Below are 17,735 nucleotides of genomic sequence, written 5' to 3'. Positions count from 1 at the left end.
ATTGTGAATTGTGTTGCAACAAATGTACACATGCAGGTGTCTTTTTAATATAAGGACTTCTTTTCCTTTTGATAGATACCCAGTAGTGGGATTGCTGGATTGAATGGTAGATCTACTTTTAGTTCTTTGAGAAATCTCTATACTGCTTTCCATAGAGGTTGTACTAATTTATTATCCCACCAGTAGTATTTAAGTGTTCCCTTTTCACCATGTCTATGCCAACATCTATTATTTCCTGACTTTTTAATAAATGGCCATTCTGATTGGGGTAAGGTCATATCTCATGTTGTTTGTTTTTATTTTTTTGAGACAGAGTCTCGCTCTGTTGTGATCTTGGCTCACTGCAACCTCCGCTTCCCAGGTTCAAGCAATTCTCTTGCCTCAGCCTCCTGAGTAGCTGGGATTACAGGTGCCCAGCACCACGCTCGGCTGGTTTTTGTATTTTTAGTAGAGACAGGGTTTCACCATGTTGGCCAGTTGGTCTTGAACTCCTGACCTCAGGTGATCTGCCCACCTCGGCTTCCCAAAGTTCTGGGATTACAGGTGTGAGCCACCGCGCCTGGCCTCTTGTGTGGTTTAATTTGCCCCACTTACAGGAAACCTCTGCTTCCCTTTGAAGACTTCCATGCAGAAGATGCTAATTTAGGCCTGTAGGAATGGATAGGACCTTGATTGTCCTCTTGTTCAATCTTCCTTTTTATGCAGGGTTCCCTTTGCAAGATTCCTGACATTTGGCTTCTATCCTCTGCTTGGATGTAAGAGATGGAAAGTTTGTTACTTCACTAAACTGTCCATTGTTAAACAGTTTTAGGAGTTGGACAAGTTCAATTATGTGGAAATCTACACCCTTATAACTACTCCTGGTACTCTTCCACTTTCCATTGCTATTGAAAGGAGGCATTTCAATAGCATCAGAGAAAGTTATATTCTTCATTGGAGAAAGTCTCACTCTGTCACACAAGCTGGAGTGCAATTGTGAGATCTTGGCTTATTGCAGCCTCCACCTCCTGGGCTCGAGTGATTCTCGTGTCACAGCCTCCTGAGTAGCTGAGATTACAGGTGCCCACCACCACAACTGGCTAATTTTTTTTTTTTTTTTTTTGAGACAGGGTCTTGTACTGTCACCTGGGCTGGAGTGCAGTGGTGCGATCTCAGCTCACTGCAACCTCCACCTCCCGGGTTCAAGCTATTCTCCTGCCTCAGCCTCCCAAGTAGCTGGGATTACAGGTGCCCACCACCACGCCCAGCTAATTTTTTGTATTTGTAGTAGAGATGGGGTTTCACCATGTTGGCCAGGCTGGTCTCAAACTCCTGACCTCAAGTGATCCACCTGCCTCAGCCTCCCAAAGTGCTAGGATTACAGGCGTGAGCCACTGCACCCGGCCACACCTGGCTAATTTTTGTAATTTTAGTAGAGACAGGGTTTCGCCTTGTTGGCCAGACTGGTCTCGAACTCCTGACCTCAAGTGATCCACCCACTTGGCCTCCCAAAGTGCTGGGATTACAGGTGTGAGCCACTGCGCCCGGCCTAAATCCTGTATCATTTTTAACTGTGTCCCACTTTGTCTTTATGCCTTGGAGATGTGGCCACACCTGGCCTTTGTCATGTCGCCCATTTCCCTCACGCTGTTATGGCCGTCGCCTGTTTCAGGACCTGTGCAGCAGCTATGCTCTCTGCCTGAAACGCCCTTCTCGAATCTTACTTGCTGGCTCCTTTGCATTCCATCCTTGGCATGTGTTTCCTTGGGCTGCATCCGACACTCATGAGCCTGAGGCATCTGTGCCTCTGTAGGCCCTTTCCTTCATTAAAAAGATATTACAAATTATATTTTACAACTGCATTGGTATGCAAATGAAATATTAATACTGTATGGTAAAAGTTTTTTTTTCGTCCTAATAGTTCATGTTTTTTCTTCTGAGATTGTGGAAACAAACAATTTTCATGGGCCCCAAAAGTGCTGTGGGCCCAAGGCCCTGCGCCCATGGTGCCCGGTGGAAGGTCAGCTCCTCCATGAGCCGCCGGGCTGTATCACAGCGGGCTCCCAACGCCGAGCCTACTTAATGCTGTGTTCGCAGTGTCTAGAGCACAGCCAGGCTCCTGAATGAATGAATGAAGAAAGGCACACTGGGTATTGTAATCCCAGCACTTTGGGAGTCTGGGGCGGGTGGATCACAAGGTCAGGAGTTGGAGACCATCCTGCCGAACATGGTGAAACCCCGTCTCTACTAAAAATACAAAAAAATTAGCCGGGCGTGGTGGCGGGCGCCTGTAGTCCCAGCTGCTCGGGAGGCTGAGGCAGGAGAATGGCGTGAACCCAGGAGGCGGAGCTTGCAGTGAGCCGAGATCGCGCCACTGCACTCCAGCCTGGGCGACAGAGCGAGACTCCGTCACAAAACAAAACAAAACAAACAAAAAAGAAATATGATTTGGAATGTATTTAGAAAGAACAATTATGAACGCCATGGGACTAGCACGTTTCTGAGGGAGGGAAGGCAGAGACCCATAGAAAGAGAAGGGAAGGGAGGCGTGGGGGCGGGGGAGTGGGAGGCTCCCATTGAAATCGTGTAGGCAGCTTCACGGCGGGGATTCCGCCACCCTCCCATTCACTCAACAGATACTCATCGCGTGCCTGTGCCACACCAGGTGCCATGCTAAGTGCTGAAGTGAGAAGCGTCATCTCTGCTTTGTAGGGCTCGCAGCTTGCCTGTGGTCTCACAGCAAGTCGGTGGCAGAGATGGGATGGGAAACCAGGCCTGGCTGACTTCCTAGCAGGTGTCCTTTCCATTATACCACGTGAGTGTGGGTGGACACTAAGTGGACTGTCTGGAGTGAGTCGTGCACGTTTTACTCGGAATGTTACTCAGGAAGTTGGCATCAGTGTGTGGGTGAGAAAAGAGCGGCTGAATGGTGTGCACTGAGACGTTGTGCGATGTCCTCCCGCTGTCTTCCTGGGATTCGTCTTAGTGTGTTACTGGACCTTGTGTTTTGGCACTGCTGGTCTTCCGCACAGCCCTGTGATCATCTTGATTTCCTCAGGCCAAGGATGATGCGGCTTTTGACCTTCCAGAGTATCTTTGTGTAGTACTTATTTAAAATTTTAAATTGAATATAATTATTTCTCTGAGTAGATGTAAATTTGGTGGTGTCTGGGGATAGTGATGACCATGCTGCTGTGGAAAACAGCTCGTGGTTATAACAGGGAGTACAGTCAGGCTTTGCATAGCAGGGATACTCCTGAGAATGCGTCCTTAGGCAATTGTGTCATCTGCGAACATTGCAGAGCGTGCTTGATGAACCCAGGCTCACAGCCCACTGCACTCAGCCCACTGCACACCTAGGCTGTGTGGGATCACCTGTTGCATCTGGGCTACAAACCCCTGTGGCACGCGACTGCACAGGATACTGTGGGCAGTTTGAACACAGTGATGAGTATTTGTGTATCTAAACATAGAAAAGTTACAGTAAAAATACAGTATAAAAGATAAGCATTGAAATACCTGTATAGGGCACTTACCATGACTGGAAGTTGCACTGGGTGAGTAGTGAGTGGTGAGTGAATGGGAGGGCCAACGACAGTCGTGTGCCCTACGACTCTGCAAACACTGTACATGAAGGCTACACTAACTTTATTTTTAAAATATATTTCTCTCTTCAACAGTAAATTACTAACCTTAGGTTACTGTACCTTTAACTTGATAAACTTTTTTTAAAAAAACTTTTTGACTCATAATAATACTTAGCTTAAAACCAAACACATTGTACAGCTGAACAAAAATATTTTCTTTCTTTATATTCTCATTCTATAAACATTTTTCTTCTTTTTTTTGAGACAGAGTGTCGCTCTGTCGCCCAGGCTGAAGTACAGTGGCGCAATCTCGGCTCACTGCAAGCTCCGCCTCCCAGGTTCAAGCAGTTCTCCTGCCTCAGCCTCCCGAGTAGCAGGGATTACAGGCACATGCTACCACGCCTGGCTAAGTTTTGTATTTTTAGTAGAGACGGGGTTTCACCATGCTGGCCAGGCTCGTCTCGATCTCCTGACCTCATGATCCGCCCGCCTCGGCCTCCCAAAGTGCTGGGATTACAGGCATGAGCTACCGCGCCCAGCTCTGTAAACATTTTTCTACTAATTTTTTTTTTTTTTCAATTTTTACTTTTAAAACTTTTTTGTTAAAAACTCAGGCACAAACACATGCATTATCCTAGACAAGGGTCAGGATTCTCAATATCACTGTCTTGCACCTCCACATTTTGTCCCACTGGAAGGTCTTCAGGGGCAGTAACTGCATGAAGCTGTTGCCTCCTGTGATAACAATGCCTTCTTCTGGACACCTCCTGAGGGACCTGCCTGGGGTTGTTTTACAGTTAACTTTAAAAAATACATGTAAGTAGAAGGAGTGTACACTAAAGGAGTGATAAAAAGTACAGTAAATACATAAACCAATAACAGGGTCATTTATTATCATTATTATTATATACTGCACGTAATTGTATCTGCCAAACTTTTATATGACTGACAGCGCAGGTGTGTTTACGCCAGCATCACCTCAAACACGTAAGGCGTTGCACAACATTATGACAGCTATGATGTCAGTAGGCAGTAGGAATTTTTTAGCTCTTTATAGTCTTATGAAACCACCGTGGCATATGCTGTCTGTCATTGACTGAAACGTCATTATGCAGGGCATGACTGTACTTACAAAATTAGATGGCACTTCTTTGGAACATTCCTTTGCTATGAGTTGTTTTAAAAATTAATGTACTTAAATTTTTTTTATTATAAAAAATTTCCAACATAAACAAAGAGGGAGAACGTATGTATATTAAGGGTCTCACTCTGTTGCCCAGGCTGTAGTGCCGTGGTGCGATCATGGCTCACTGCAGCCTCGACCTCCTGGACTCAAGTGATTGAGGGAGAATATTATAATGAATGACTTTATATCCCTCACCTGGGTTAGGATGAAATGCTAAGGTCACAGCTAAGCAAAAGCCACTTTAAAGGAAAGGAATGTTGCTGCCACGAGTGGCATTCCTGCAGAAAGGTCATTAGGTCAGAATTACTACTCTGTGTTCTGGAGGGAAAATACCATGACACTAAGAATGTAGCTGTGGGTCAGAGAGGCATTTTATGTGGTGTGAATCAAACTAGGGAGCCTTGGGCTGGGTGCGGAGGCTCATGCCTGTAATCCCAGCACTTTGGGAGGCTGAGGCGGATGCATCATTTTAGATCAGGAGTTTGAGACCAGCCTGACCAACATAGTGAAACCTCATCTCTACTAAAAATACAAAAAATTAGCCAGATGTGGTGGCGCATGCCTGTAGTCCCAGCTACTTGGGAGGCTGAGGCACCAGAATCACTTGAACCCAGGAGGTGGGAGGTTGCATTGAGCTGAGATGGCGCTACTGCACTCTAGCCTGGGCGACAGAGTGAGACTCTATTGCCTCAAAAACAGAAAGCAAACTAGGGAGCCTCTATTCTTGAGGGCTAAAATCTGAGAATGATGGCGTCCGTTGAAGCTAGCCCAGAAGTTATTCATTTAGACTGTAAAGCAATATGGCTACACATTAACTGATTTTTTTTCTTTTCCTTTTTTTTTTTTTTTTTTTTTTGAGAGACAAAGTCTTGCTCTGTTGCCAGGCTGGATGGAGTACAGTGGTGCGATCTCAGCTCACTGCAACCTCCGCCTCCAGGGTTCAAGCGATTCCCCTGCCTCAACCTCTTAAGTAGCTGGGACTACAGGTGCATGCCACCACACCCGGCTAATTTTTTGTTTTTTAGTAGAGACTAGGTTTTACCATGATCCACCCACCTCAGCTCCCCAAAGTGCAGGGATTACAGGCGTGAGCCACTGTGCCTGGCCTAACTGAAATTTTAAAACTTGGTTACTTGTATATTCTAGTTTTTGTTCATATGCGCTATAGCACTTCTAAAAATTTGCAATCTGGGCTGGGTGCGGTGGCTCATGTCTGTGGTCTCAGGACTTCGGGAGGCCAAGGTGGGTGGATCACTTGAGCCCAGGAGTTTGAGACCACCATGGGCAACATAGCGAGACCTCATGTTTTCCCGAAAAATACAAAAAAAATTAGCTGGGTGTGGTGGCACTTGCCTGTAGTTCCATCTACTCAGGAGGCTGAAGTGGGAGGATCACTTGTCTGGGAGGTTGAGGCTATGGTGAACCATGATCACACCATTGCTCTCCAGCCTGGACAACAGAGTGAGACCCTGTCAAAAAAAAAAAAAATTGCAGTCTGCTCTTTTAAAAAATATTACAAATTATACCCACACTCACTCACTTATGGGAGTACCAGTTGGCACACTACTCATACCATTAACTCAATAGTTCTCCTTTTAGGAATGTATGCTAAGAAAATCATCTGAGATTTGCACAGTGATATTTATTGTAGTGTTGTAAAATACTGAAAACAACCAAAATATTTAACAATAAAACTACATATATAGTATGATAGTAACTCTGCCATAAATGCATGTGTTGCACAGTAAAAAAGTATAACAGTTTTAGCTGTAGTTATCTCTTAATGGTAGAATTACGCATGAGTTTTATTTTTTTAATTTTTTATATCAAAAAAATTTAATGAATAGATTAAATACAAAGTGATCAAATGCTTTAAACCATTTTACAGTGCTACTGTGGCAGCATAATATTATGTGGAGTTGATGTAATATAATTTACTTATTAATCCGTTACCCTTTTTATTAAGTAGGCTGCTTTATAATAATTATTGTAGGGACTATTTTTTAATATTCTTTTTCTTCTTTTCAGTTTTTTCCTAATTCTAGGAAGATTGCTGAATAAAATAATAACACTTCTTAGATGTTTTTTATATTTATATGCAAACCTTTTATATTTATATCCAAATATATTCAAACTGTTCTAAATGGTTTGTAACAGTTTATCATGCCACAAAATAGTTACAGTTGTATTAATTTCACCTGTATTGGATATTGGCCTTTCTTTTCAAGATTTGTGATTCAGTAGATGAAATATTATACTTCAGCATCATGTTCTTTTATATTTATTTAATTATTAACTCAGATCAATAGCCTATAGGTGTTGTAAAATTATTATTACTATTATTATTTTTTTATTATTATTATTTTTTTTGAGACAGAGTCTCGCTCTGTCACCCAGGCTGGAATGCTGGAATGCAGTGGTGCAATCTCGGCTCACTGCAAGCTCCGCCTCCTGGGTTCATGCCATTCTTCTGCCTCAGCTTCCCGAGTAGCTGGGACTACAGGCACCCGCCACACCCGGCTAATTTTTTGTATTTTTAGTAGAGACGGGGTTTCACCGTGTTAGCTTGGATGGTCTCGATATCCTGACCTCGTGATCCACCCGCCTCAGCCTCCCAAAGTGCTGGGATTACAGGCATGAGCCACCGCGCCCGGCCAAAAATTATTTTTAATTATACAAATCCATGGGATTTCTGAACTGCTCATAGTCCTTGGCTCTCTGTGGTTTTTGGAGGTCACATATGGTGTGTAACTAAGATAAAGTGAGAGTAAAGAATAAAATATGATACAGTAAATTAGGTTCTGTTGAAGGCAATGTATATCTTTATGTAAGGCAAGCAGACATTTTTGTATGAGAGTAAAATGTAAGAAAAACACGCAAATCAAGTCAGAACATCTGTTAATGAGGCTACCATTAATCTAGTTAACTGAACAGTTTGTTTTACTGAATTGGATATTTCAACTCTATTGGGTATAACTTATATAATGTATTTGCTTTAGTTGAAAATTATTAACTAAATGATGTTTATTGCCTAATCTCTTAAGAAAGGTATCTAAAAAGAATTAAGTTTGTTATCTCTGAGCAGTTTTGCAGATGTTAGGCAAATGAGTTTTCCATATCTAAGTAACAGCATTGTTAAGGTGAGCTTCTATAAAGGTCTATGGAATGGATAACTTATATATTACACTTTTAAATTTTTTCTTTCTCCGTGGGGTTTTACATTTGTGTAAAACATTTTATTTGTTTAAAAGCATCTGAACAAACACATCTGAGTTGGTTTATGGGTAGAAGAGTCCACGGAGTTAGACAAGCCCCGTACTGCCCTAGAACCCCTGAATGTAGTAAGCACATCAAGCATAGTTCATGCCTGTTCTGGCCTATGTTACATTTTTTTTTTTTTATTTTTTTTATTTTTTGAGACAGTGCCTTGCTCTGTCCCCCAGGCTGGAGTGCAGTGAGTGGCGTAGTCTCGGCTCACTGCGCCCTCTGCTCCCCAGGTTCAAGTGGTTCTCATGCCTCAGCCTCCTGAGTAGCTGGGATTACAGGCGCCTGCCACTATGACTGGCTAATTTTTGTATTTTTAGTAGAGACAGGATTTCGCCATGTTGGCCAGGCTGGTCTCGAACTCCTGACCTCAGGTGATCCACCCACCTCGGCCTCCCAAAGTGTTGGGATTACGGGCGTGAGCCACTGCGCCCAGCCTATGTTGCATTTTGGTTAAAACCGAAAAGATGGTTGGAAGGAATTTGGGAATCCCTTGGATTTGAACATTTAGTAATGAATGAGATGTATCACTTCACATCATTGAGGGAGAATATGCTATTTAAGACTACACTTTCTGAATGCCAAAGAGTGTCATTCCAGTTGTATTCCTTAGTCTCATGTCTTTTTCCTATGTCTTTCCATTTTCCCCCCTTATTACTTTCTTCTCCTCCTGTTCACTTATATTTCTCCCCTTCCTTTTTCAATTTGGAAAAATCATTAAAATAGGAAATAAATACAGAACAGCATAACACCCATCGCTCATCTCTTCCTGGGTGTCCCGTTTCTTGTGTCTGTCCTCTTTGCCTTTTTAATCCGTGTTTCCTTTCTTTCCTTCACATTTCCAGGTTTCTGTTTGATCTCACAGAATCCTGCAGTGGACACGTGTGTAGGTGTAAAAGGGTGGCAGGCCTGGGTTTGAATTTTCATCTCTGCCATGTAAAGCTGCATGACAGTGGGGAGATTAACCTAGCTGACTCTTTTCCCATCTTTAAAATTCCCGTAATAGCAGCTAATAATTGCTGATCTCCAGGCTTATTGTAGAATTTAAATGAGATGCTGTCTGTGCACTGCTTAGCACAGTGACTGCAGAGAGTAACTCTCGGGGATTGTGTCTTGGCTCTCTAGCCGCAGTTCCATGTCTGGGACACACAAGTGCCATGCTGGGATCCCTCTTCGCATTCGTTCTGGGGAATCCTTCACTTTTCTCCCATGTGCTGTATCTCATGTGGTCCTCTTTCCGGGGTCACTCTTCCATGCTGGAAGAGCTTATCCTGACAAAGAGTGTGTGGAAGATAAATTTTGAGATATTGCAGAAAACATCTTTATTCTCCATTCTCATTGGATTGATAGGTTGAGTGTAGAATTCCCAGTTGTAGATTTTTCTTCAGGGTTTTGGAGGCGAGCTCCATTGCCTTCTGGCTTTGTGTTACCATTGGGAAATGTGAAACCATTCTGATTTCTTTTTTTTTTTTTTTTGAGACAAAGTCTCGCTCTGTCACCCAGGCTGGAGTGCAGTGCTGCGATCTCAGCTCACTGCAACCTCCACCTCCTGGGTTCAAGTGATTCTCCTGCCTCAGCCTCCTGAGTTGCTGGGATTATAGGCGCCGCTACCACGCCCAGCTAATTTTGTATTTTTAGTAGAGACGGGGTTTCACCATGTTGCCCAGGCTGGTTTCGAACCCCTGACCTCAAGTGATCCACCCACCTTGGCCTCCCAAATTGCTAGGATTACATGCGTGAGCCACCACATCCGGCCATTCTGATTTTGTATCTGCTGGTGTGTGACCAGTTTTTTCTCTCTGGAAACTGTTGGGATCATCTGTTTGTCCCTAGTGTTCTGAAATTTCAAATACCATGACTTGGGGGTTTAGAAGAAAAAGCAACTATTATATTGGGCACTCAGTAAACCCCTTCAATCTAGAAACTCATTCCTGGGGGATATTTCTTAGATTCCACTGATACATTTTCATATTTCAGCTTCCTTTCTTTTCTTCTTCTGGCAATTGTACTTTTCAGTTTTTGGACCTCCCGGACTAGTCTACTTCCCCCCCTTCCCCCTTTCTCCCTTCCGGACTTGTTCTGCTTTTTGGAAGATTTTTCTCAACTTTATTTTCTAATCCTTCTGTCAATATTTTCAAAACTTCTGCTATTGTGTTTTTTGTTTTCTAGAACTATTTAAAAAATCACACCCTGTTTTATGGATACTGTAATTCTGAGGTACTTGGTATATATATATATTTTAATTTTCTTCTTGTATAGTCTCTGTGTCCTCTGATTTGCTTTTCTGGTTTAACTTGGTCTCTATCTTCCACGTTAGTAGCTTTCCTCAGATATCTGGTTGTCTGCTTGTGATTAAGGGCAGGGAAGACATTCCTGAATTCAAAAAAGGGGATGTGCAAAACTTATATTCTGAGCCCCAATGTTGGGTGATCTCTGAGGGCTGTTTGTGGAACCCCCAGTCCAGTGGCTGGGTCTTTTGTTGTGGGCTGGTCAGGTTTCTAGAACTCCCTGAAGTCTGGAAGCTGGGTTTGAATTGTGCGATGTCTGCCCTTTCTTTTTCAAATATGATAGAGAGTTCAGCGTTCTCGTTTTCCTTTTATAGAATTTTTTATTAGTAGCTTCTTAGGTACGTGTTTATAAATAGAGAGCTCTTATTTCTCATCATTGGCTGTCTCTGCCTTCTGTAGATTATTAGAAAATGCACAAGTGAAGAAGCCAGGATAATCTTTTCCGTAGCATTATAAATTTGCATTGTAGCATTTTTGTAGAAGTAAAGCAAGTTACTGGTTCTCCGTGTCCTCACCTGTACAGTGAGTGGGCTGGAGAAAGCTGTTTGAAAGTCCTTGCTATGCTAAGAATTTTAGCAAAGTCTCTGCAAGGGGAGGTGACAGCTCAGGATGAGTATGTCATTACCTTGCAGAAGTTTGACAGATGATGTTTGTACAAATTTTGACTTGGAAAGCTGCATCTGTGCTGGAAGACTCATGGGGAATTATGAAGAATTTGCCAGGGATATTGCTCCAGGGATAGTAAATGAGAATTAAGATATTTTTAAACATAAGAAAATACTAGGATAAGAGAATTTGTAACAGGATTAAAAAAAAAACACTAAATAGAAGCATATGCGTTCTTCTTGAGCTATTTTAACTCTATGAGTGCAGTGTTCAGTAGTCAAGTTACTTCTCAGGTGTCTGAAAGATTTTTGCATCCTGAATTCATTTGAAATTGACCTTCCGTACTTAAATTCCAGTTTTGTAGTTAACTAGCATTTTTGCTTTGCAAAGGGACTCATCCTTGTTATCTTTACAGGATGATGATTTGAAGTAACCACAAAATTTCAGGAAGTACAAAATTTCTTGTTGGTTTCCTAATTCCACAACTGTTCTGCATGATACTGTGTGCCACTGGGAATCTGAGTGAATTTAGAAAAATTATTCCGCTTTGCAGGAGATAAACAAATGGAGAAAGGAGTTGCATCTACCTGGCAAGCAGCAGAGCGTTGACAGCTTTGTGACTCAGCTTAATGACAGGCGAGGAGGAAGTGAGAACTGAACAAGGAAGAAGTTAGTCAAAAAATAATAATAGAGTGGTGAATATCAAGAATTTTGGCTAGAATTTTAGGCAAATATGCTATTCTTTTTTAAAAAATGCAAGGCATTTTGAAAACCTATTTTTAAGAGATGTGTGGCTGGGATCCTGGGCTTTGAGCCCAGGGTCTGGCTTCGTGGAATTTTCCCAGTTGAAGTTATTTAAAAAAAAAAGTGAATTTTTAGATCACATATCTTCAGAATGAGTCCCTTTAGGAAGCATATTGCTGCCTGGCATATACAGTTGACCCTTGAGCAACGTCTTTGATCTGCGAGGGTCCACCACCCCATATGGGAATGTTTTTCAAAGCAGATCAAGAATAGGGTATTTGTGGGATGTGGAACCCTTGACTTTTCATACAGGTGGGCTCTGCAGGGCAGACTGCGAAACTTGAGTATGCATGGATTTTGGTACACCTGGGGGTCCTGGGACCAATCCCGGGCGAATACTGAGGGACAACTGTGTTTTCTACCTCTTTGTTACTTACATGTGGCCCACAGCATCACTTGGGAACTTGTTAGAAATGCAGAATCGTAGTCCTCGCTGCGGAACTGATGACTGAGAATACGCATTTTGACAAAATCCCTGAGTCCTGTGCACTCAAAAATTGGAGACATCCAGGTCTGCACCATGGTAAAAATGTTCTTTTGATTTTCACATTTTCTTAATTGACATTTCTTAATTGAAATTAATTAATTTGCAAAATAGTATTGCAAAGAAAAGTGTGGTATGTTTATCTAAAGCCTCATTACTTCATGAAGACACTTTTTGTGCTTGAGTCCTGACTGTGGCCTTAAGGACGGGGGCAGCTGCTGTCGATTCTGCTTAATCCACCACCCTCTCCTTTTTAAAATGTATCTTTGAGATGGAATCTCTGCCGCCCAGGCTGGAGTGCAATGGCACGATCTCAGCTCACTGCAACCTCTGCCTCCTGGGTTCAAGCAATTCTTCTGCCTCAGCCTCCCGAGTAGCTGCAATTACAGGCATGCGCCACCACACCTGGCTAATTTTGTATTTTTAGTAGAGGTGGGGTTTCATCATGTTGGCCAGGCTGGTCTCAAACTCCTGACCTCAGGTGATCCGCCAGCCTCAGCCTCCCAAAGTGCTGGGATTGCAGGCATGAGCCACTGTGCCTGGCTCACCACTCTCTCTTTTATGTGGCAGGTGCCCATTAATATCCAGGCAGGATACTGGTCTCTCAATCAGTGGGTTCCAAAGACAGTATGGGAAGTCAGTATAGACATTTACTTATTTTTGTCTTAAAAAAAGAAAGCCTCAGTAAAGTTTACTATAGCTATTGGTTATATTACTTATATATAAAATGCAAAAATGAAGGCATATTTAGGATAGGAATGTTGAAAATGTTTAATGGTGTGTGACTTCATTCAATCAAATCTTAAGTAGAGTTGTGTGCATACCTCCCAAAAGGGCTGTTGGGACACAGGTGAATTGGCATGTTCTCTGATCTCTAGAGACGAAAACATTTGAAAGTGCTAGCATTTTAAATTGGAAGGAACCTCAGCTTTCCTTTTAAGAAACTGAGGTGCAGACAGTAGAAGTACTTTCCTGAGGTCATAACATTTGGGATTAGGACAAAGGTTTTCCAACGTAGACTTCAGTTTTCTTTCCATTATTTATTTTGCTTTTGAATGTCTTCCAGGGAACACTGGAGGTGCCTCAAGTGCCAAGTTGTGGGAGGGGGGTAGAAAAAGGGAGGATGATAGGGAAGACTTATGGTAGCCCATCCGCATCTGAATATTCTTGCTTTTTTTTTTTTGTTTTAGAAACAGACATGTTCCCCGCACCCTCCTCCCATACATAATGCATTCTTGAAAACATGAATGATTGTCTTAACAGAAGATTTACCTGCTGGAAGAGGGATTCTGTTTAGTTTTACCGAAGCATGGCAGAATTGAAACATTGAAAAGAGTGATATTCTAGCTGGGCGTGGTGGCTCAAGCCTGTAATCTTAGCACTTTGGGAGGCCAAGGCAAGAAGATCACTTGAGGCCAGGAATCTTGCCTTATCTCTACAAAAAATTAAAAAATTAGCAGTACATGGTGGTGTGTGCCCTGTAGTCCCAGCTATTCAGGAGGCTGAGATGGGAGGATTTCTTGGGACCAGGAGGTCGAGGTTATAATGAGCTGTGATCACACCATTGTTCTCCAGCCTGGGCTACAGAGCGATACCCTGTGTCTATAAAATGAAAAAAAAAAAAAAAGTTATTCTAATTCCTTACTCTAGAATAAAAATATTACAGTGAGGCTGTCACTGTGCAAGACATTTTTGGAGTTGCCTTCAGTCATAAAATGTACCAAAATAATGAGTTCTATTAATACTTAAAGTTCGTTTTAGAATAGCAGTTGCATTGCCCATCTTCATCCCCCTCTTACACCATTTATTAGACCATTGCCAAAATTCTAATTATACTGTCAAAGGACATTTTCCACTATTTAAATGAATGTCATTAAAAAAGAAGGTCTTAGACTTTAGAGGAAAACTTTCTTCTTTTTTTAGAGGTGGGGTCTTACTCTGTCACACGGGCTGGAGTGCAGTGGCGTCACAGCTTATCACAACCTTGAACTCCTGGGCTCAAGGATCCTCCTGGCTTTCTCCTGAGCTGGGAGTACAGGCTCTCACCACCACACCGGCTTTAGAGGAAAATTTAAAGATTTCCAAAGGAAGCATTTTGAACACTGCCAAAATTCTATCCCTGAGTTGTATTTTTAAGAATATTTAATTAAATGCTATTTATTCTAAGCCATGTGGCTAGGTGCCACGTATACAAGGATGAAGGATCTACGGTTCTGCCCCTGAGGCTCACACTGCCCAGCAGAGGAGAAAAAGACATTTAAATATGAATCACAGTCTAGGGATGCAGCCTTTGCTGTGTTAGAGGACGAGCAGAAGCCCAGAGTAAGGAGGATGATTTCAGCCTGGTTGGTATTGAGTTTGAAACAGCATGAACCCTGGCATGAAGTCTGTAAAATGTGTGGATGTACTTGGAGAAGGGTGAAGACAGCAGTGTGAGTAGAACACAGGTAATGGGATGGTTAGTTGGGAGTTGAGTTCTGAGGTCAGTTTCCCTCTGAGAAGGTAAGTTCCATGAGAGCAGGGCTGTCAGCCAAGTTGACTGCTATCTTCTCCAAACCTGCAAGAGAGCCTGGCATGTGAGCAGGTGGTCAACACATGCTGATTGACTTAATGGGAAGATTGTGGCAATTAAATGATAAGATCCTTCACTTTCTGCAGAGGCTTGGACTTTATACTGTGGCCATTGAAGGTTTCTGATGACACGTTGAGATGGGTTTTCGAAAGGTAACTCTGGCCATGGGATAGGCCTGTCCTTCTCAAACGTTTACCCAGAGAGCTTGTTAAATTAAGATTCCTGGGCCCCGAAGAGTCTGACTCAGTATGTCTGGGACAGGGCTCGTTAGTTTGCATTTGTGACAAGCTCCCAGCTGCCACTGATGCTGCTGGTAGGTGGCTGCACTTTTAGTAGCAAGGAGAAGGGATTGGACCATTTGAATAAGCAAATTTCCACAAGCAATAGTAAGCATGATGCATTTAGAAAAAATGGTTACCCTAAAGGGCATCTCAGAAGATGAGAGCAAAGTTGTTTTGACATTTGAAATTCTGTCTGCCTCCAAAATACTAGTCTTGGGGTTTGTTTGCTCTTTATTTATTTATTTATTTATTTATATCTTGAAGAAATGAGTTGTTTCCTGTGGCTTGAAGATAGGAATTTGAGGCTGGATTTGTGGCTCACATCTGTAATCCCAGCACTTTGGGAGGCCAAGGCAGGCAGATCACTTGAGGCCAGGAGTTCAAGACCAGCCTGGGCAACATGGTGAAACCCAGTCTCTACAAAAAAATACAAAAATTAGCCAGGTGTGGTGGTGTGTGCCTGTAATCCCACCTACTTGGGAGGCTGAGGCAGGAGAAATGCTTGAACCCGGGAGGCGGAGGTTACAGTGAGCTGAGATCACGCCACTGCACTCCAGCCTGGGCAGCAGAGTGAGACACCATCTCAAAAAAAAAAAAAAAAAAGAAAAGAAGAAGAAGATAGAAATTTGAAATGAAATGAGTCAGAAAGGTTCTCTATTTGTAAGGAACATTTGTTAATTGTAGAACAAAGAAAATGTAACCCAAGGGATAATGATACTGGGGGAGTTTTAAAGGAAGCACCTTTTGAAGAAATTTGTAATGAGATGGCTTTGATGTTTGGTCGCTTTCCATGGTCTTCTACACATGTGTTTTGTATCAAACAAATGTTTATTGAGGCCTTTCTATGGGCAGCACCTGTACACTGGTAGTACACAGAAGTTATGTAAAGGTAAATCCAATAGGTCCTAAATGGTGATATAGCCTAATAGGTAAGATAAAACATGCAGATAAATGGTATATGATAAATGATCATAGCATATACTATATGTCAATATGTAAATAGTATATGTCACATTTTACCTAATATAAAGGTACCTAATATAAAGGTAGAAAGTAACATGCTAAAGAGGTTAAACAGATAACATGTATGAACGTTCAGAAGGAAAGATAAGGACAGATCATTGCAAAACTCAGCAATCGTATTTTGCACCATGTTAACCTATGGAATGAAGCCCAAGCTCTGTAACCTGTCACTCAGTCATAAGCCCCTGGCTTTAGCCAAAGAGATGGGAAGATTGGAGTCTCAGTGTAGGGCTTTGTGAGTTTGAGATGTGGCAGGCATATTAAGTAGTAGCATCAAGGATGTAATTTGAATTCTCAACCTGTGGTGCAAAGAGGCCAGAGATAGAAATTTATGGGGTCTTTTCTTTGAAGAGATTGTTGCTGGAAGTGATTGAGATTGCTGAGTGAAGGACTGTAGAGATAGAAGAAAAGGCAAATGAGGCTAGATCTTTGGAGAAGATCTGCATCAAGGTGTGTGGAATGAGGAAGTGGAGTCAGGAAGGAGGCTGGAGAGGGGGAACCTGAGAGCAGGCGCCGCAGATAGGAGAGCGCATGCACACCGGAGTGGAGGGGAGCACAGAGGACGGTTGTAGCATTCATGTTTTGTAAGTAACAACTTATTATAGTGAATTTCTTTGTAAGGTTGGAGTTTTAAGGAGCCTTAGAAGCCTGTAGGTTTTCAGGTCCTTAGAGATGCCCTTTTTTGGTGTTTACAGAATGTCTTTGGCTCTGGATTTCCAAGCCTGTGTCCAGTGTGAGTAGTAATTATGCCCAGATATGCATTTGTCTCTTATGGAGCCCAGAAAGTTTACAGTCATCCTCGATTCCGTTTCTCTCACATCTCAAACTGTCTGCTAGCAAATTCTGTTTGTTCTGCCTTCAGATATATCTCACATCTGATCACTTTTTGCCATCACTCTGACTAGCACCCTAGTCCACAGATAGCTGCTTTCCCGTTTCTAACTCCATCTCCTTTCTCTCTGTTCTCCACGCTGGTGCTGGAGTGGGCCTTTAAAATGGGAACTCAGATTCTGGCCATGCTCTGTTCAGAAGCCCTCCAGGAGCTTCCCATCTCATGTGGAGATAAGAACTGTGGCTCCTCCATGACCTTTAAGTCACACTGGCCTCCTCCTGCCTCGGGGCCTTTGCATGTGCTTTCCCGCAGCACAGAATGAACTTTCTTTTTTTTTTTTTTTTTTTTTTGAGGCGCAGTCTGGCTCTCTCCCAGGCTGGAGTGCAGTGGCACGATCTCGGCTCACTGCAAGCTCCGCCTCCCGGGTTCACGCCACCCTCCTGCCTCAGCCTCCCAAGTAGCTGGGACTACAGGCGCCCACTACCATGCCCGGCTAATTTTTTTTGTATTTTTAGTAAAGACGGGGTTTCACTGTGTTAGCCAGGATGGTCTCGATCTCCTGACCTCGTGATCCGCCCGCCTCGGCCTCCCAAAGTGCTGGGATTACAGGCGTGAGCCACCGTGCCCGGCCCAGAATGAACTTTCTAATCCTCGGGGATTGTGTCCTCCCTTCCTGTCGTCACTCAGAGGCACCTTCTCAGAGCAGCCTTCCTTGTCTCTTGCCCCTACCTGTGCCTTGCTTGCACTTTCCTGCTTTATTTTGATTTCTCTCATTTGTCTTTCACATGCACTAGAATGTGCAGCTCACGAAAGGAGGGAGTTTTGTCTC

The 17,735-nt window shown here is 42.9% G+C and overlaps 1 protein-coding gene across 3 annotated transcripts in view; it reads left to right on the top strand.

Moving 5' to 3' along the window:
• Nucleotides 1-17,735, top strand: part of VGLL4 (vestigial like family member 4) — a 166,187-nt gene that overhangs the window by 38,386 nt on the left and 110,066 nt on the right. The window contains exon 2 of one of the 3 annotated variants that reach the window (XM_055381011.2): nt 12,105-12,237. The exons of the other annotated variants lie outside the window; for them this stretch is intronic. Coding sequence (XP_055236986.1) covers nt 12,159-12,237 — 79 coding nt within the window. The 5' untranslated portion in view covers nt 12,105-12,158. The remainder of the gene's footprint in view (nt 1-12,104; nt 12,238-17,735) is intronic. 3 annotated transcript variants of the gene reach the window in all.

Source organism: Gorilla gorilla, chromosome 2, assembly GCF_029281585.2.
Source record: "Gorilla gorilla gorilla isolate KB3781 chromosome 2, NHGRI_mGorGor1-v2.1_pri, whole genome shotgun sequence".
Taxonomy (NCBI): domain Eukaryota; kingdom Metazoa; phylum Chordata; class Mammalia; order Primates; family Hominidae; genus Gorilla; species Gorilla gorilla.
This window is presented reverse-complemented; position numbering and strand designations above follow the sequence as displayed.